This window comes from Poromitra crassiceps (assembly GCF_964638095.1).
Source record: "Poromitra crassiceps genome assembly, chromosome: 29".
Lineage (NCBI taxonomy): Eukaryota > Metazoa > Chordata > Actinopteri > Beryciformes > Melamphaidae > Poromitra > Poromitra crassiceps.
The window spans coordinates 11,287,308-11,308,663 of NC_139641.1; the positions used below are offsets into that span (position 1 = coordinate 11,287,308).

The window sequence follows — 21,356 nt, forward strand, 5'->3', positions numbered from 1 at the left end:
GTGTGTTGGGGAAAATGGGCTGTTTATCTCAAGTGTCCGTGGAGGCCTCAATCTGTTTGTATGTATGGAGAATTCACAGAATTACCCCGCTTGTATGTATATGTGTGTGTGTGTGTGTGTGTGTGTGTGTGTGTGTGTGTGTGTGTATGTATGTATGTGTGTGTGTGTGTGTGTGTATATGTGTGTATGTGTGTATATGTGTATGTGTGTGTATATGTATATGTGTATGTGTGTGTGTGTGTGTGTGTGTGTGTGTGTGTGTGTGTGTGTATATGTGTATGTGTGTGTATATGTGTATATGTGTATGTATGTGTGTGTGTGTGTGTGTGTGTGTGTGTGTGTGTGTGTGTGTGTGTGTGTGTATATGTGTGTGTGTATGTGTGTGTATGTGTGTGTGTGTGTGCGCGTATGCTTACGTACATTCTCCTGGAAGACAAAGCAGGACAGCAGGGCGGTGGCTTGTTCGGCGGTCAGATCGTTAAAGAGACCGTTGAACACCATCTCTGTCAGGAGAAGCTCATCACCACTGGACAAGACAGAGAAGTGAATTAAACAGCTGCTATTTGATTCATTTGTCACAATACACAGGATCTGATACATCTGTCCCATGTTACATTCAACTTGGGGTGAGCAACTCAGCAGAAAGCTGGCCTGGATGTCAGAGAGAACCAGACAGATGTCGCTGGAGTCAGCATCTCCATAGCAGATGTTCCGTTGCTTTCAGCACTGATAAGAAGATAAGAAGAGTCCTGCAGGGATGACATGTTTTTGTCCCTCGTCTGGAAGTCAACGGGACTTTTGTATGGGGACTTTGGTTAGATGCCTGAAATAAGGTATCTGTGGTTATTAACAAACGTTTATGAAAGTGTGATGTTTGTGTTCAGCGAGATCATCTTCACAAAAGTTGAGATTTTCAAAATCATAAAAGTGGTCCTGCTCATTTGTGAAGATTATCTTGCACAAAGATCGCAGTTCCATAATTGTTTGCTAACCACAGACGTTATTTCAGGCATCCAACCACAGTCCCCGTACAAAAAAACCCCATTGACTTTGAGACGAGGGAACCAGGAAGTGCTAAATTCAGGGTTTTAGGACTCATTCCTGTGGTACTTTATACCCGCAATTCCCACTGCGCCTCTACTTAGGCTTAGATGTAATCCACAACATCTCACCCATAAGACACAACAACAGCAGCCTTAAAGCCCATGGCACACCAATCAAACATTCTCAAACAAACAAACACAAACACGAACAAACACCAACAGACAGTTGTCTGTGGTTGTCTGTGAATGTTGGCAGATGTTCGTGTTTGTTTGAAAGCATGGCACACCGACCGAACATATTCAGCACAACAGTTGTTCTAATTTCAGCCAAATGGTGGCGGTAATGCAACAATAACTATGCCAACTGCCGTAAAACACCAAAGAAGAAGAAGCTGACCAAATAACTTCCGTGTTTACTTAGACCGAAACTGCTTTAACAAAGCAGAAGAAGAAGACCTACACTGCCGATGCGGACAAGACACATTTAACGACGCTAAAACATTTGACCAAGAATGGAGAGTGAAGAGGACATAATATACGGTCATTTAGAGACACTCGTTGGAATATTGTGTTTCAAATTGGCAAAACGTCTTCAAACACGCAGAAAACATCAGAGGAAACTATGGAGTCGGCATTCGTTATTGAGAAGACAACACAAGGGAGCGTATCGTCTTTGCCGTGAGCTGGAAAATGAAGACAGATCTGGTTTTGCCAACTTCTCTCAATTTGCACCAGAGCAGTACACAAGGCTGTTGGAAAAGGTTACGCCACTAATAAGCCGTGAACATACAAATTACAGGGACTGCATCTCTCCAGGGGAGCGACTGATGGTCACTTTGCGTGAGCTCCCTTTCCATGGATACGCGACTGAAAACATCGGAAGTTACCAGACAACAGCGAACAGCGAACAACGCCGGATTGAAGTCGAATCCTGGCAAACATGACAGAACATCGCCGAACATCGCCAAACACGAACAGACAGCTATGGCACACCAAACGAACATTTGTCTTTGTTCGTGTTTGTTTGTGTTTGTTTGAGAATGTTTGATTGGTGTGCCATGGGCTTTAAGAAGGCTGAGCCTGCTGGCTTGAAATGGCCTGCTGCTCATTTCAGATAGCGCATTGTATGAGCTTACAACAGACCATACAAAAAAACACTATGTAAGTGGAGTAATTCTGCATTTGGCCACTAGGCGTGCGCTCACTCCTTCCCTACCTGCTAATTTCACAGGCAACGCGCCCTTTCATCTCGATGACGTCAGAGGGCGTCGCGAAGCCGAGGCGTCTCAGAACTCTCTTCCTGCACTTCAGCTTGTCCATCTGCAGAACCGTGCGCGCCTTCTTCAGCTCCCGCTTGGCTGTCTTGACGTCCGCTAGGATCTGACACACAGACAAACACACATGTTGTTATGATCTGACACACAGACAAACGCATGTTGTTATGCTAAGTGACATTCAGCACAGGTACGTTAAGGGAAGTCCATCTCTAGGCTTTTCTCAAAAACTAGCATCTGTGCCACATTAAAGATCTCGTGCGAGCCTGTCCGCATGTCCTCGAGTGCCCACCGCCCGGGTGGGGTCATCAAAAGGGCCTTTCTGTGTGGAGTTTGCATGTTCTCTCCGTGCCCCCTGGGGGTTTCCTTCATATAGGAACCTGTCACCAAAACATGCAATATCCTGGTCGCTGAAGTGGTGCCTCCTCTGGTCGGCTCTCCCCAGATCAGCAGAGGGTGGAGCAGCAACCAGGATAAATACATTAAAATTAGCACTAACGGATTGTCTCCATTTCAGTTAATGCAAAATAAGAAACCTGAACTATTTTGGTCAGGAGATGATGCTAAGTTGGAATGGCTATTCAGAGATGAAGTCTTTAGTTTGGTCAGGTTTATTGGGAGGGCTTGGAAACTCAGAACGGAGAAGTTGTTCATCTGAACATACAACTCTGTCTTGTCTTGTTTATGTTTGAGCTTGTTGTGGCTTGTTTGTTAATTTGTTTGTATTGTTGAACTTGAATGATTTGTGTCTTGTAAGCCCAGACGGGTTGGGCACCATGAATATGGTGCATGACACAGAAATAAAATGTATATCTATCTACAGTAAGATACATGGAATGACTAACTTACACTCATAAACCCAACAGTCAACAGGAAACAATTCTATCCATTTTCTTGCTAAACACAGTCAACTTATTGTCAGTTGTGGTAGAACAAGATTTCAAATTGATCTTTTCTTGTTAAAATCTTATATTGCCTTCTCTCATTTTGACAGTGCAAAGGAGGGGCTCTGCCAGTCATGTTGTGCTAGTTGACCTATGAACGAGGAGGGCGAGGTCTTAGTGGATTATTGCCCTGACGTTCTTCCTGTGTTTGTTGGACTAGTATATCACCACACATCCCAACCTGCTTGGCAGGAAAATACACCAGAAAGTCACCGATTGTTCACCAACATAGATGCTGATTTGAATCAACGCACAAGATATAATCTCAATTAATATTTCAATGGTAACAAAAGCAACTGCAGCCTGTGGTTAAATACCTGAAATGTAAAATGGGGTTTGACATTTAATAGTTGATCTCGAACACCACACACACACACACACAGAGTTTCTCACCAGGGCTTTCTTCTCACAAAGGGAATAGACAGACTCCAGACTGGGGTCGCTGTGCAGCGGGTGGGAGTACATGCGGTGCTCAAAGGCCTCCACCTTCTGAATGACCTTCTTCAGCGCGGGGTCTTTGATGCCCATGTCATCGATGGGGTCGAGCAGAGGCACACCGTCTGGGAAACGCTTCTGCACCTCCTGACCATGACATTGGAGAATAGGGCTGGGTTAAAAAATAAATCGATTCTCCGATTTTTAATCAATTTTTATTTGAATCGATTCATATGTCCAGAGATCGTTTTTTTTTTTTTTTTTTTTAAATATAAACAGGCTAAAATATTATGCTGTGTGTGGTAGTTGAAACATAGTTTCAAGTTGACGTTTATTTATGTTTGTAGTTGAAACAAAAACATAAATACTGTAGGCTACATAAATGGAAATGTTTGATCATTAATATCTACTTTTAGAAATTATATAGGTAGGCTGAAATCAAATCACTGTGCATAATTGTGAAAGTGTCTTTATTGACAGATGAAAAGGCTGTTATTTACGCTTTGTCACCACCTGGTGAGTAAATATATGTGTAACTAAAACCATTAAAATTGACTTTTTTTCCCCATGTATCTACTTGGTGCAAAAAAGGTTGGGAACCCCTGTGTTACATAACTGGACAGTCATGTAATTCAGGTTACAGCTCAAAAAACACGTTTTGGTATCACTAACCAAATCGATATTGAAATTAATCGAATCGGAATCGAATCGGGATTAATCGATTCGCAACCTTGTGAATCGGAATCTAATCCATTCTTGAAATTTGAACCAAAACCCAGCTATTGGAGAAAGAGAAAAATAATTAAGAACACCAATTTCAACAGGGGGAAAAAGACATCTAGATAAGCATGTCCGTTTAGCTGCACCTGTTTCAACGTGCTCCGTTTTCAAGGTTATGCTTTATACCTGTATAGACTTGAGCATGAGCTGTCTGTTGTCAAACGGTCTCAGGTCTTTGGGGATGTAAAGACGAACTGAACTGAGGGAAGTCAGGAGGTGCAGCATCACCGGGACCACCTGGACAAAAAACCAAACGGTGATCAGAATCATAGTGACACTGATTATAGGCACGTGTGTGTGTGTGTGTGTATGTGTGTGTGTGTGTGTGTGCGTGTGTGTGTAGTCATATCTGTGTTCTAGAGGTTGGCTGTACCTTTGACCACAGCCTAGAGGAGGCCTTTCTAACCAAGATGATGAAATACCAACAGCTAGAACAGACCCATTTCACAGCTGGGCTACAGGTGTACACTTTTACTTTTCATATTTGGCAGCTTGGGTCACGTACATGAGCTGGTTGTGAGAGGCCTTCAGATGGCTGGTCTCCCAAAGAGAAGGGCCGAGCAGTTAGCGAGATATTGTTCAATATCTACTATTATCGGCAGCCGCTCAATATGGAGGAGGCGCTGCTTTGTGTACCCATGAAGTGGATACTGACCGCTCTCTTGCATTACAGTATAACTGTATATATCAACCTGCCATGTTATCATCCTGTGTGTTTCTTATGTGTATGCATTATTGTGTTTGCCGTCTGGGCACTCATGTAACTGACTGACTCCCAGCATTTGACTGCACTATTACTGTTTATGTCCTTTGCATACTTGTATTTATGTGGACATAAATAAATATTTCAACTGTGTGTGTGTGTGTGTGTGTGTGTGTGTGTGTGTGTGTGTGTGTAGTCATATCTATGTGTGGTCGTGGGTGTGTTTGTTGCACCCACCTGCATCTCTCCCGTCTCGCCCGGCGCAGCGGGTTTGGCAGCTTCGGTAGCAGCGTCCTTCACACTCTCCTTACTGCAGTGGACCAGAACCTCCACCACATACACCGGCTCAGAGTCTGTGCCAGCCTAGGAGAGGGGGACGCCCATTAGACACTCACACACACATGAGCACGCACACACACACACACACAACTAAATGCATGCACACACACATGCGCGAGCACGCACACACACACCTAAATGCATGCACACACACACACACACACACACACACACACACACGAGATGATACATGTGTGACGCCAACATACCTTCACATGAGACTTCTTGGAGAAGTTAACGACCACACCCCATCCAAAGTCTGCCTCTTCGTTTTTCACCTGTGGGATAATTGCAACAAAGACCAATTAAAGTCACACCTATTTGGCAATTTATATAGAGAGAGAAAAAAAAGGCACATTTTTGTATTTGTATATCAAAATGTCATTATTTGTACGTGGTGGAAAACAGAAAATCGTTGCACTTCATCGCGCACCAGGAGGCGACATGATGAGAACCATCCCCCCATCCCGCCTCTACCAAACTCATGTCCCATTGGTTGAGGGCCTGTGTGTCGACCTAGCGTCTTTTCATCAGCTCTGGCGTCTTTTTTCAGTTGTTTCCAATGAGGGGCGAGCGTATGGGGGGCGCACACGGACGTCTAGAGAAAGTGCGCTGCGTCCAGCGTCTTTTTTCACAGCGCTCCGGCGTTTTTGTGTGCCGGCTCCCAGCTGAAAATATTTGAACTTTTCAGAAAGACGCTGGTGTCGGGTGCTCCTTTTCTGGCAACTAATCATATGGAGAAACTATCACAACAGAGACAGTAAGGCCCAATTGTGGGAGCAGATTGGCTAGACACTTAATATTTCTGGTGAGTGTTGAGCTAAATCAATGTATGTGTGCCGTTAGCTAATGTTAGCCGTCAGCTATCAAGCTAGCTACCGCACTGAACTAACGTTACTGTCAGACTAGTCTCGGTTTCCAGACGTTTGGTGAGCGGCGCCAACAACGCCACCTAACCACCAAACGTCTGGGAATTTACTGGTTCAGAGCCCGGCGAGAACGGCCGGCAGCAGACACGCCTACATTTATTATTAGAATTGTATTTGGTAGCGGCAATGCAATGTTTCATAGTTCCAATATAGAGCAAGACACTGATGTGCTGCAAAGAGAGTTTATACCTGTTGTTTATTTTACAATCATTTTTCCTACCCCGGAAGTGGCCCGCTTGAGTCATCAGCAGGCTCTGTAACGTAGCCTCGGGAGTCGGGCTTATCGCTGGGGGAAAGACCTCTAGCCGCCGGGGCCGGATGAAACACGTCCTATTAACAGGTTATGTTTGTTTCTAAGTGATTAATATGTTTCTCCGCAAACGCGACAGCACTGGTTCTGCATGAGCGTGCGTCACTGCTCCCAGAAAGCAGGCCCGCCCACAACGCTCATGATTGATTCTCCGATGCAAGGCTTCCAACAGCGCCACCTGAACGTTATGAAAAGATTTAAATAGTAATATTCTCAGTCTTACAGAAGTGAAACGGATTAAGACTGAGAGCTGAGTCTACTGTCAAGACTGCTTCCTTGCATATTGTGCGCTGAGATCAGCGCTCCCCAGCGTACTTCCAGCGTTTTAACGGTCGGAAAAAGACGCTAGATGGACACACGGCCTTAAGGGTGCACAATGCTCTCAAAATGGCGTTTCATTGTGAATTATAGTGATATATGACTGTTATTATTATGGTCTTGTCGTGACATGTATGCGTCTTCTACGCCTCCCCTTACCTTGACGAGCCGTCCAGGCTGTAGGTAGGGCAAGCAGTATTTGGGTTTATGGGTGAACTCCTGGATCTCTTTACCCAGTTTGGCCAACTGCTGTCTGATTTTAAAGTAGGTGACCACGCTCTCTTCATTGGGAATCTCAATGGCGTGATACTGCTCCTCCAAAGTCTTCATCTCTGTACAGAAAAATCAGAAACAAATATATCAATAAAATCTATTCTACATCAAATAAATTATAGAAGTGTTACTAGACAAAGGTCAGGCAAACGATTTTTGTGACTCTGTCCTCCTTCTGGTCACTAGGACAGGACACAATTTTGATAGAGCTCATGGCATTTAGCAGCTTGACACTAGAGATGTAACGGTATGAAAATTTCACATCACGATTATCGTGACCAAAATTATCACGGTTATCCTATTATCACGGTATTCATACAAAATTGCTGAAAAAGTACTGAGAGACTCACTGAAATCATTTTACCATGTTTTATATTGAAAACCCAGACCCAAAAAGGATTGATACACTCACTGAAATCATGTCTCCAAGGCTGCACGTTTGCATCTGGGAGACTGTTGCCAACTTTGGTTGATGGACAGTATTTATTTACCATGTTTTTCAAAGCACTGTAATCACGGTACCACGTAATCACGGTACCACGGTTTTAACGATAATAAAAATTTGAAACGGTACGGTTATCGTAAGGAATTTTATCACGGTTATCATTAAAACCGGTTATCGTTACATCCCTACCTGACACATGACAAAACGGAAAGGAACGTCCCAGGGCATTCTTCACATCCGCCTCATGTATTCATATTTAACGAAATGCAAATGGCCAAACTAACTATATAAACAACATCAGGGCTTTCATTTAGTTATAAAAACCACGTCAACTAGAAGGCGGGGCGAGCGCAGACCTCCAAGGCAAATTGCTTGTTCATGCCTGAGGCTTGTTCGTGCTACACCACTTCCATGAAGTTTCATGAAGATCCGTAATCCTGCTGACAAACAAACGACACCGAAAAACACAACCTCCTTGGGCGGAGGAGGTGACGAGGAGAACGGGGTCTGTGTTACTTACTCTCCACGACGCCGGGCAAAGCCCTGTAGTGTTGGAACTGGTAGAAGGACTTCTCCAGCATGTACTCGGGGTTGATCTCCTCCACACGCAGCAGGTTGAGGACCATGTTGTAGGTCAGGTGGAAGGCACTGTTCAAAGGGTCTGCTGAGCCCTGCACAGCACGGGAAAAGACAGAGGGGTACGGTTAAAAAATTAGCATTTAAAACTCAACATTGTTCATTCAGGAGTAGGCAGCTCTGACTGACATGCATATCTTGTGTCAGAAATCAACAATCAACATCGGTAACGTTTCACTAAAGCTGTGTGTTCACATCGAGATATTTATTTTTCTCCCTGTCGCTCGATTCAACCCTTTGGAATCGCTCTGTCGCTGTGTTTAAATCGCTCGTCAACAGGCACAAGAATTGACGGACATCTGGGCTAACGTTAGACAGGATGAAAACGCAATGTTATTATGTTTGTCCACTACGAGCCACCGTAGTTGTTTACAAGCTAAGCCGATCAGCGTGCTTGCACGAGCGAGCTTGTGTATCTATACCGGTAGTACAGACTGCACTTCGTGTCAGCTGTCAGCCTGTCAATGCGGTTTGTTGCCACACTAATAAACCAGCGGTTTGTTCCAAGCCAGTGTGATCCTTGACTCACACGGCAGCCAATCAGCGTTGAGCAGCAAGCGACTTTTGCCAGCGAAATTTCACTCGAGTTGGGATATTTCATCTCGGGCGACGACGAGCGAATTTTCGCCCTATCGCTCTGTCTCTGTCGCTCAGCGAATTTTCTCCCGGGGGAATATACGCTCAATCGCTCGTTTGCATCGACTTTGTATGTAAACTCGATGCCAGCGAAAAACGTTAATAGGTCGGCGTGAACGCACCTTATAGATGACTAGTGTAGAGATCTAAATAAACACAGGGCTAAAGTCGGTTTCCATGAAAAGGACGCTGAGAGGGGGGCTTAGCAATCAGCAACTCTGAAACCCCCACAACCACAGATATGTGGACGGAAGCTTTATCCAAGAAGAGACCCTGGGAGCGAGCAGCAGTGTGGCCGTGCCAACAAGCAGTTTCGCATTAACACAACCTCTTTCACAATCCATGCAGCTCTTGACAGTGCATCACTGTTGGAAGCCAAGGGCAGAGAGGTGGGAGGACGAGGGGGGGGGATCACAAACTGGCCAGATACTTCATTCACATGACACACATCTCTCCCCCCGAGCCAGAAACGCATCGAGCCAACGACTAAAAGAGAGTACTGGCAATTCACTTGACCCAGTATCACTGGAGTGATGTAGAACACGTACGCCCGACATTGTCACGCACATGCAGTGACGGGCGGCTACGTAAGCGGTGGGAAAAGACAATTATGCGCACATCGAAAAAACGTACAGGTGCTGCTGGACAAAAGGTATAGCTATAACAAAAAGATAAAGTCCGCACACTGAGGCCTTGGCCACACTGATCCGTCAGAAAATGGACAGAATTATTGAACGGACAGATGTCTGTCCGATGCATTGTTTTAACGGACAGATGTGTGCAGCAGGGATCGTTTAAAATTCTGGGTCTAGGGATCTAGGGATCGTTTTGGCTAATCCTGGCTTCCTCTGACGTGAATAGATCAATAAAATGTTTTCCAGTTATCCGTAGGCTGCAAACTTGTTTTAACATGCAAATCGGAGTGTTTTCTGACGAGAATAAAGTAACGTTAACGCTACGTTATGTCAGACTGTTCTCATCCCCATGCCAAAGCCCCCGCCATGAGAGGCGAAGAGCGCTGCTGCGCGCCTCCGCGGCCCGGGGCTTGGGGGCTCGTGCATGAGCATACCACTTCTCTCCCGCCTGACTGGCCGGGAGAGAGTGCTTCCAAGTCGGACTGATAATATAAACATCATTTGAGCTTATCCAGGTAACATATTAATAAAGTAATGACACATTCAGCGGGAAACTAACTATAATAATAATAAGTAAGACATGTGCCAACTTTGACGACGTTTGGTTCAGTATTTTAAGAGCAAACAGGTTTTTTTAACTTCCTGAAAAGTTGCTGTTGCTCCTTCACTGCCTCGGCCGCCACCTTCTTTGAAAAGTTGAAACAAATCTCGGAACGCCTCCTCTCGAGACCTCGACTCTGATTGGCTAAACGGACAGTGACCATCCGACCATCCGATACGTCCATCCAGAAAAAGTTCATCCCTCTTCAACTTTCTGTCCATCAAAACATATGCAAATTTTCTGGATACGTACGTTTCCGAGTGCTCCACGGACAGTCGGGACAGCTGTCATTGAAAATTAATGGAAGTGAACAGAGAAATGAACGCACACGGACAGACACCACGGATCAGTGTGGCCAAGGCCTGAGGCTCCATCAGTGGGTTTTTATTTGCAACGTTTCGATCTTCACAGGATCTTCGGTCAACCTACGTAAGCAGACACGTTCTAAAAAGTACCTTCAGTAGCTGTTTGCCGATAGCTGGGCTCATCTTCTCGTCCACCATGAAGATAACTATCCCCCTCTCGTCCATTCCTCTCCGGCCAGCACGCCCGGACATCTGGATGTACTCACCTGATGTGATCTAGAGCGTGCAAAAACAACAGATATAGAACATTCAAAAACTAAGCACATTTGTGTTGAATGCATTTCTTTATAACTGGAATGTGGCATGTCTTTGTGGTTCTTCTGAGGAAGTCTTAACAGCCTATTCTACTACAGACATAATGACAATATTTTAATGTGCATCTATAAAGGAAAATAGTGCCAAAGGTTTGCAAAATCGTATGATTGGTATGAATGTAGACATGAATGATGGTGGTCGGAGGGGCCGTTGAGCGCCGATGTGTGGCTGCCACGCTTTCGAACCACCGGTACGAATGGTGTGAACGAATAATGATTCTGTGAAGCGCTTTGAGCACTTGGAAAGGCGCTATATAAATCCAATCATTATTATTATTATTATTATTATTATATTATTATAAAATATCAAGGGTATTTCCATGATTATTGCCCATAATCATCCAGGTACCTGCATGAGTAACACAGACATCTAGATATTAGTATTTTCTAATGAGGGAGAGACTGAAGCGGGTTGGTTTGCAGCTAGCCTCCAAGCAGTATGATCTGCACCCACACATGGCTCTGATCAGAACCCATATGTCTGCTCGTCTGTGGGGCAATAAAAATGAAGATCAGATGATTTCTGTGTTGAAATAATCTGATCTTCATTTCAGGCCTGCTGCTGCCGACGCTCTCCGCCTGGGCTCCAGCTCGTGAAGTTGGAACGGCGCAGTGTGGAATGAGAGACCGTATGTGTTCGAGTGTGCGAGCGAAGTGCCTGCGTGGAGCTCTGGCACCGTCGCACAGGCACCAGATGTTCCTGATGAAGCTCTTGGAGGGCAGCTTCCTTCCCTCTCGCGTTCTCTTCAAGCCCCCGTGTGTGTGTGTGTGTGTGTGTGTGTGTGTGTGCGTGCGTGTGCGTTGGAAGGGCCATGTGTATGGAGTGAAGATGAAGGGTGCTTCAGTGACAGCTCTTGTAAACAATACGTGGCTGTTTATGCGACGATGTTAAGCGGCCGCGTTCCAAGGCCATATAAAGCCTCACAGCAGCAGTGCCGTGTGGCACTCAGGAGTCAGGACCTGGTGAAAACGTAGCATATAAGGCTGTACCCAATAGTTTCGACATTCCAATATTCGGCCATAATGCCGACATTCAAATTTGAATATCGATAATTTATTTTTAGGGGTGCACCGATCACGTTTTTTGCCACCGATCACCTATGGGAAATATCTGCCCAACCGATCATCAACCGATCACCGATATATAAACTCCTCAAAAAAAGTTTTGAAACTTTATTTCGGTCGATTATTTCTCCCCTTTAATAATACCAATTGGTATTGTATTTTATATCGTTGGAAAGCCTGATTAGTGGTAGGGCTTTTTTTTTTTTTATAAAAAAAAAATATATATATATATATATATAAAGAAATATCGGCAATCAGCCGATCGCATATTTGAGGTCAAAATCGGCCGATACAGATTGCATGCCGATCGATCTGTGCACCCCTATTTATTGATACATATTTGAGCTTTCAAATGTCATTTACTATGCTGGTCGTCGTTGCAGACAGACCATCAAAGTGAGTCCAAGTGCAAGGCCGATTGCCATGTCTGGTATACTAAGATGATTGCTAGTGCTGAGTGCAGTATCCTTCTGTTATAGTGTGTGGGCTTGTGTGATTGTGTTTATCTTGAATTGTTCCCACAGCCTGCATATTGTGAATGGTGATGATTGAATGAACAAACTACTGAGCTGAGCTGATTACATGAATGGTTGATTGAGAAAACCAGAGATCATCATAGTACAAGATTTGTACGGTGTAATTTTTCCACTGCAGAGTTATAGTCCTTAAAGAAAGTTGATTGAACAAAAACTACTAGCTCATACAGTTAGGTCCATATGTATTTGGACATTGGACACAATCTTCATCAGTTTCGCTTTGTACACCACCACAATGGATTTAACTGCAGGATTTGAAATTAAGCAATCAAGATGTGCTTTAACTGCAGAAATCCACCTTTAATTTGAGGGTATTTACATCTAAATCGGGTGAACAGTGTAGGAATTATGTTACATGTTAAGGGACCAAAATTACATTTTAACACATTCACTGCCAACAACGTATGAACACGTTTTCAGAATCCAGCTGTTCCCTGCCAACAACGTGTTTACACGTTTTTGGCATCGATTTTTTTTTTTTGACGGTGGGTTGTGCATCTAACCCTTTTACATCTCTTATATAATTATTGGAGCCACCGAACGTTTACAACCCATTCCACCGACCCACTAAGTGGCAACAGTGCTCTCCTGGCTAGAGGAAGGAAAGCATTTTTTTAACTTGTCACGCCATTCTCATGAAAAATGGATGGGGGAAAACGCTTTCCTTTTCGCGCTGATTGCTGGCGATGCGGGATTGCAAATTTACATAATAGATTCAGCCGATCTACTATGATCGGGTGATAGATTACAGGTGGAGGAACACACTTTGAAACACGCAGCATAAATATGACCAGAATCGCAAAAGCTTCTCTCAACCAAAACTCCAAACGAGCGAGTCCATCCCGACTTCCTCAAACAGCGGCCGTGCAGACAGGCACGGGACAGCAGCAAAGCACTGACTGGTGACAAGCTTGTCCGCCCACGGAGGGAGGAGTTGAAGCAACTCGAGAGGGAGGGAGAGAGAGAGAGAGAGAGAGAGAGAGAGAGAGAGAGAGAGGGAGGGAGAGCGAGAGGGAGGGAGAGAGAGAGAGAGAGCGAGAGGGGGAGGGAGAGAGAGAGAGAGAGAGCCAAAAATGAATGGTTAAAGTGACTGTTCCATCCAATTTCACAAAAAGCCGTTTATCTCTGAATATTCTTTCTGACGCTAAAACCATGCTGTATTCAACTGCTAATGCTTACATAACTACTAACTCTACAAACTAACTCTTTTAGACAGAGAAAGTACACATTCTATTAGTACTTTTGAGATATTGTATGTTCACAAACTCCAAGCTGAAACGAATCCTCGGCTCTTGTAAAATGAGCCATAATCCTCAAAAAACGGCTTGGCAGAAGCTACCTACAGCAAAAAAAAACGGCTGGCAGTCAATGTGTTAAGGGAACAAAAGTAATTTTGATAAACTAACATAATCATCCAATGAGTTCTGAAGCATTTGGTTGAATATGAGCAGATAATATTGCCACAAACACGTCAGAATTCATCCTGCTGCTGTTGTCAGTAGTCACATCATCAATAAATGCAAGGGAATCAGTTCAGCCCACGCGTGGACATGTAGGACTGTCGGTTCCAGTTCTATTGACAGCCATACATGCCCGTGTATGGCTGTCAATGGAACTGGTTCCCTTATATTTATGATGATGCAGCTGCTGACAACAGCAGCAGAATAAATTCTGACGTGTTCCGTGCAATATTATCTGCTCATATTCAGTCAAATGCTTCAGAACCCATTGGACGATTGCATGATTTTTAGTTTGTCCAATTACTTTTGGTCCTTTAAAAAAAAGGTGGGGGGGCACATGTAGAAACTGTTTTAATTCCTACCTAAATGAAAGTCTGCACTTAAAGCACATCTTGATTGTTACATTTCAAGTCCATTGTGGTGGTGTTCAGAGCCTAAATTATGAAAAGTGTGTCAATTTCCAAATATTTACTTCTGATATTTAATTGGCTTTATTCAAATAGATTTTTTTTAAATGTCATGATGACATCACGGCAAACATTTGAATATTTGTGGAAAACCTCAACAGAATAGTCAAATGTGGAAAAAAATGATATTCAGTACATCCCAAGTAAGATAGGGAGATGAGCAGACTAACCCATTGATACCTGATGCAGCATTTGCGTGTATATCCCTCATTTGTGTGTGTATCCCTTTAAGACCACGGACCGCGGTCTTAAAGGGATACACACACAAATGCTGCATCAGGTATCAATGGGCTAAACCATCCATCCCCCCACATGCAGGTGACCATAACTCTGTGTGTGTTCTTACAAAGCGGTGACTCTTGCCGTCAAACTTGCGTGCGCTGGTGAAGAGGACCGTGCGCGCCGGCATGTTGATGCCCATTGCAAAGGTCTCTGTGGCAAACAGGGCCTGAGGGTGGAGGAGGAAAAGCCAGCATTAAGACCGTTTAATCTTAATATTCTGTTAGATACCACAAATACACCTTCTTTATGCATCTGATCATTAATCTGACATAATCTGAGCGTGAAATCCATAAATCATGCTCTCAAATTGATAAGACTGTGCTCTTGGATATTGATAGGGATGGCATTCCATACATTTCCCTAGTGGGAATATCAGGCAATAATTCTTACATAACATTTACAATTCGGATAACTTTTCTGAACAATTACGGACTGGAGTGATTGCTCCTAACCCGTGATTAGAGCTGCCGAAAATAATCGATTCAGAGATGCATCGTGATGCTTAATAGGACGATTCTGAATCGATTAACAAATATCAAAAATCGATTATTTAAATTTTTTATTTTTTATTTTTTTATAATCAAAAATAGAATGTAAGTACATGCAGTTGTTTATTTTAATTATGGATCATAATACAATGCAATTCCAAATGCACTTTTATTTTAAAAGTAGCCACACAGTGAGAAAAAAGAAAGTGAGAAAAAATAAATCATGTATTGCGGAAAAAATGATGCATCGATTTAAGATGCATCGTATAATCGAATCGAATCGAATCATAGACTTGTATAATCGAATCGTATCGAATCGTGAGATCAGTGAAGATGCACAGCTCTACCCGTGATTAAGGTAATAATGTTGGGTTGGGAGGATTTTAAGATTATTTTCAGTAGGTAGGTTTGGTGGAGTGTCTGGATGCAGTCCTACCTTGAGCAGGCCTTCAGAGAAGAGGATCTCTATGGTCTCTTTCAGGATGGGCAGTAGGCCTCCATGGTGGATACCTATCCCCCTCTTCAACAATGGCAGCACATGCTCCACCTGGGCGACGTCCACAAGAGGGAGAACGGAGCTTGGTATTTGTATTATGGTGATCAGTGTTTATCATAGTGTACTATGGACACATTTGTGAGATCAATGCCTTAAAAGGAACACTGCTGGGATTTTCAATGCCGAGTCATTTTACACATAATCTCACACATATTTGAAGAGAAATTAACAGTTTTACAGACATTCATTTAGTTTGACAGTTATTGAGGGTTAATTTGAGTTAAGTTGTGGACCAGTGATGTCATTAAGTGGATGAATGACATCACTGGTGCACAACTTACACTCAAATCATCTCTCAATAACCTTCAAAACTAAATGAATGTCTGCAAAAGTGTTTACATTTTTCAGATATGTGCGAGATTATGTGCAAAATAAATCAGCATTGTTTTTTGGTGGAGTGTGCCTTTAAGAACCAGACAAGAAGGTAAGGGTAACTTTCATAGGGCCTTGTGGATATAAATAAATATATAAATAACAATAACAATAGGTCACAAAAATAAAAAATAAAAATAATAATCATAATAATAATAACTGCGATAGAGACAGTCCCCATGTCTGGGAACGCCCATACAGGCTCTAGGAACGCCCACAATAGATGCTGGGTTAGCCTGGGGGCGGGGTCAGGGTGGGGTAAATTCCCCCGTCCTATCCATTCAGCAAAGTTAGAATTTAGCTGATAGCCCAGCCCAGGCAGACACGATCTGGGATTTGACCACCGCAGTAAACGCACATCTGAGCAGACGTCTTGTGTTCTGCTCTAGAACCCCCAAACCTGTAGTTTAGAGCCGCAGCACCGTCTTTTGGTGAGTCAGCCCATGAGATATATCAGCGGTTTTACCCCACTCGCGCGCCAGCCGTTTTAACATTTTGTGGGCGTTCCCACACATGCGGACTGTCTCTATGCTTGATCCGAAATGGAAGCATTCTGGCCATGTAAGTGAACACACGTGATTTGCGGTTGGCTTTGCCGCGGCTCGTGTGCCAGTGGTTTAGCCACTAACGAGCGTTACTTGGACTGGGCTGCTGTTCATGGGATGATTGAACACAGCATGGAAGCACAACAGGAGCCCAGTGTTTGAGCCTGTGCACTTTATGTGGTGCGTGTGTGTAACACTCTGGCCTCAGCAGAAAATAATGACTGAAGGAAACGGGGAGGCAATTCTTCTGAAGGCTTACAAGGTGCGTTCAGGAACTCTTTGAAGTCAGAACAGCGCGCACGCGGGTGGTTACAAAATATCAAGGAGAGAGAGTGTGAGACAAAGTCCCCCCCTGTCCTCCTTACCTGAGGTAGTTTCTTGTCTTCGTCGGAAAGACAGTCTATCGCGTTGTTGAACACTTCCTCCACCAGCCGTTTCTCCTCATCTGGAACAAAACACAAATGCACAGTTCCAACGACAATCAAACTGAAGGGTTGGCAGTTAGTCGGTTATCAAAATGTTCCCATGGTTGTTAAGGTTTCTCAACATTAGCAAAAAAGCCAGCCACGTTAGCCACGTGGCGCGCTCTCTAGTCTCGCTTGCCAGCCTCTGTCTGGCTGCATGCAAACAGGCTGCTGGGATAAGCCCCCCCCCCCTGCTCTACAGCTGCTCTCCCATTGGAGGCGACCGTTTCAGTCGCTGCCGGATTTCCGCTCCCCGCTTACAACCTCTGTCTGTCATTGGCTCCGACCATGTCAATCAGAGCGGCTTCCGCTCCCTCCTCCCTGTGTGTCTCTGTAAATGTCCCCGGGCCGTCGAAATGAAAACAACAACGCTAACTAGCTAGCAAGCTAATGGCAGAAACCTACACGCTAGCTCATGGCTACACGCTGAAAATGGCTAGTTTTGACAAAGATTCGGGATTCTTGGAAACTATTTTCCAAGGGCACTGCCACCAAGCGCCGCCCAAGACGAGTGTGATTGGTTAAACCAAATGGAGCATTTTTTCCCTGGCAAGAGAGACTCCTCCCTCTCCTCATCACAACTCTGCAGACGCACTGAGGAACTGCCTGCCTATAAATACACAGGTTACACAATCTGGCTTGTCACAAAGCTATATTACTCAGTCATTGGCATATTGGGGAGTTTATGCTTTGCTAGAGAGAAAGTAGAAGAACAGAGTGGGCCTTTATGAGTTTCTGACTGATAGCCACGTCCTTTGGTCGTTTTTCAATATTTAAAAAGGGGGCGGGTGCAGTTTTGTGGTCAAGTTACAGCCTTCAAAGAGAACAGAGATGTCCAGTTTTGGTATCCAGTTTTTTTATTAATATCGGCAATGGCAATACTGACAGAAAAAGGCCTTCAGAGTACTGGAATGCAAAAACTGAGCACAAAAAAACACTTATTTATAATAGGGGGTAAAACAAACCAAATGAGGGAAGCATAATTGCCCTAAACAAGTCTGCATGTTTTATGTTTGTTTTTGTTGAGAAGTATCAGAGACTCAGTCCCAAGCAGAAATGCACATACCCGTGTTGAAGTCCAGCTTGGACACCTGCAGAGCGTAGGCCTCACACTCCTTCTTGCTGAAACTGAAAATGATGACCGGCTGGAAGTTTCTCTCCATGATCATCTTCACGATCTTGAAAACACTGGATGGACCTGGGGAGACACCACCACACACACACACACACACACACACACACACACACACACACACACACACACACACACACACACACACACACACACACACACACACACACACACACACGTCTGTTATAAATCACTGAATTGATGACAGTCACATTCATTGCTGTAACCCCCCCAAATATCCAATTTTTATCCCCCATTAGTGCTAATTTTTAATTTATTTATCCTGGTTGCTGCTCCACCCTCTGCTGATAGCTGAAACTGGCTCCATGCTTCCTCCGAGACATGGGCAGTTAGCCAGCCGCTTCTTTTCACCTGACAGGGGAAGCTTCACCGGTAGGACATAGCACGTGGGAGGATCACGCTATTCCAACCAGTTCCCCTCCCTCCGAACAGGCGCCCCGAACGACCAGAGGAGGCACCACATCAGCGACCAGGATATTGCATGTTTTGGTGAAGGGGGTTCCTATATGAAGGAAACCCCCAGGGGGCACGGGGAGAACATGCAAACTCCACACAGAAAGGCCCTTTTGACAACCCCACCCGGGCGGCGGGCACTCGAGGACATGCGGACGGGCACGCACTCCTTCAGCGCTCACAGCGTCCCAGGTGGGAATCGAACCCAGGACCTTCTAGATGTGAGGCGACAGCGCTTACTAGGGGTGGGGGAAAAAATCGATACACCACAGTATCGCGATATTTTGCCTGACGATATTGTATCGATATTTGGACGCCAAGTATCGATATTGAAAAAAAAAAAAAAAAAAAAATTTTTTTTTTTTTTTTTGCAGGCCATGCCAGGCTACCGGGCTACTATAAACTTTAGTTCCAAGGCCAGCAGTAAACAAACGGTAGCATATTTTCATTTTGTTTTAACAGTAACAGTTTTGTCATAACAGTCATTTACAAATTCCCCAGTTACTGAATGGGCTGCACAAAATGTTTTGTTTAAGTGAAGTGAAGTTGCAAAAACTACATAAGTACAGTAGTCCACACACACATCCAGTTAAGGTGGACTGTAAGTAGACTGTAACAAACAGTTCAGTTTGTCAGGTGCATGCAACTATGACACGACTTTATGAAAGTTGTTGGTCTGTCTACTTGACAATGTTGCTGCAATAAAATGGTTGAAGTCAGATGTACAGACTGAAAAGTTGTTCTTATATAAACCAGATGTTGACAAAGTTTTCCTTTGGGGACATCATTTGCAGTTGAAAAAGTAAGAAATCGCAATATCGAAATATCGCAATATTCAATATATCGCAATATCGATATATCGCAATATCGAAAATATCGCAGTATCGCAATACTATCGTATCGTGACTCAAGTATCGTTTCAGTATCGTATCGTGGGCATCTGGTGATTCCCACCCCTAGCGCTTACCACTGCACCACCGTGCCCCCCCATTGCTGTAACCTTTAACGCTGACGAGCACACCTTTCGTTCCTCCTTTGCGTCCTCCCCACTTGCCACCTCCGCTGCTGCTCCCACCAGAGTCCCCAGAGTCTCTCAGCACTTGCATCGCCGTGTTGAAATTGTCTTCTCTGAAGTCTCCCTGAAGAATAACACACAAAAAGCACATCAGACTACAGACATAATTCACATCCGACATGTAAATATGAATCCCACCTGAATGTATATCAAAACACAGGGCGAAGACAAGAGAAGCTGGGACAATATGAGATGGCCTTCCAGAGAGATCAGTGACTTGTTTGTTGGTAGGTGCTCTTACATTCTCATCCACCACCAGGTGGAGTCCGTCGCCCCCTGCTGGGAAGATGTAGTGCTGCAGAGGAGTGGGACGGTACTCCGTGTACACGACATGGCATGGCTGCAGGGAGGAAAGAATACTTTAGTAATAATGTAAAAAAATAAATAACGGACGAAAACATGACGCTGAACCACTCGTGGGGGAAAAACGTGTGCTTGATGCTCTGATTCTGTTCCAGTCTTTACTAGAGCTGCCGAAAATAATCGATTCAGAGATGCATCGCGATGCTTAATAGGACGATTCTGAATCGATTAACAAATATCAAAAATCGATTATTAAAAAAAAAAAAAAATTTATAATCAAATAAAATAGAATGTAAGTACATGCAGTTGTTTATTTTAATTATGGATCATAATACAATGAAATTCCAAATGCACTTTTATTTTAAAAGTAGCCACACAGTGAGAAAAAAGAAAGTGAGAAAAAATAAATCATGTATTGCGGAAAAAGTGATGCATCGATTTAAGATGCATCGTATAATCGAATCGAATCGAATCGTAGACTTGTATAATCGAATCGTATCGAATCGTGAGATCAGTGAAGATGCACAGCTCTAGTCTTTACATCAGCTGAGCCCACCTGTTTATGGAGATGGCAGATCCACTCAGCAAACTGTTTGGCGTTGGGGATGGTAGCCGACAGGAAGACATAGTGCACATTGTCAGGAAGCAGAATGATGGTCTCCTCCCAAACCACACCACGCTCTGAAATACACAAGACGTCAAAAAAGGATTCCACACATTGCTACTAACAATATTCCCATGGCATGCACAATAGAGAGCCGCAGGAACGAGTCCGGAAAACATCGATGCGAACACTCCTGGTTCTTCACCGTTTTTGCCTATGGGATTTTTGAATGGGTTTTTGGCGCGATGCTTCAAATAAGGTCTGTGGTTAACACAAGCTTAATCAAACACGAACCAGTGTTCACCAGGATAATCTTCACACACGAGGACCACTTTTATGAGTTTTTAAGCTTGTATGTGCAGTTAAAAGGGAGGCTAGCTAGCAAACGGCTAAATGAGACTACACTGTTGAGTCGACGGGGATATTATACGTCAATAACGTCATCACTTCAAAGGACGAACACGGAAATTCTCTTTCCCTCACCTGGTTCAGCCCGTTCAGCCCGGGGTAATCAGTGCACAGCAGCGCACACATCAACAACAGTCCAGGTTGA

At 44.1% G+C, this 21,356-nt stretch overlaps 1 protein-coding gene across 1 annotated transcript in view; it reads right to left on the reverse strand.

Annotated features, from left to right (window-relative positions):
• The window catches only part of LOC310800175 (exosome RNA helicase MTR4-like), a gene marked incomplete at its 5' end in the record, with an annotated part of 33,110 nt that overhangs the window by 6,154 nt on the left and 5,600 nt on the right, over nucleotides 1–21,356 (reverse strand). Inside the window, 16 exons of the mRNA XM_083662759.1 lie at nucleotides 421–526; nucleotides 2,260–2,423; nucleotides 3,655–3,843; nucleotides 4,603–4,713; nucleotides 5,417–5,542; nucleotides 5,728–5,796; nucleotides 7,235–7,407; nucleotides 8,314–8,464; nucleotides 10,757–10,882; nucleotides 14,855–14,956; nucleotides 15,715–15,825; nucleotides 17,117–17,196; nucleotides 18,282–18,413; nucleotides 19,843–19,960; nucleotides 20,138–20,236; nucleotides 20,756–20,880. Of these exons, the coding sequence (XP_083518885.1) occupies nucleotides 421–526; nucleotides 2,260–2,423; nucleotides 3,655–3,843; nucleotides 4,603–4,713; nucleotides 5,417–5,542; nucleotides 5,728–5,796; nucleotides 7,235–7,407; nucleotides 8,314–8,464; nucleotides 10,757–10,882; nucleotides 14,855–14,956; nucleotides 15,715–15,825; nucleotides 17,117–17,196; nucleotides 18,282–18,413; nucleotides 19,843–19,960; nucleotides 20,138–20,236; nucleotides 20,756–20,880 (1,982 nt within the window). The remainder of the gene's footprint in view (nucleotides 1–420; nucleotides 527–2,259; nucleotides 2,424–3,654; nucleotides 3,844–4,602; nucleotides 4,714–5,416; nucleotides 5,543–5,727; nucleotides 5,797–7,234; nucleotides 7,408–8,313; nucleotides 8,465–10,756; nucleotides 10,883–14,854; nucleotides 14,957–15,714; nucleotides 15,826–17,116; nucleotides 17,197–18,281; nucleotides 18,414–19,842; nucleotides 19,961–20,137; nucleotides 20,237–20,755; nucleotides 20,881–21,356) is intronic.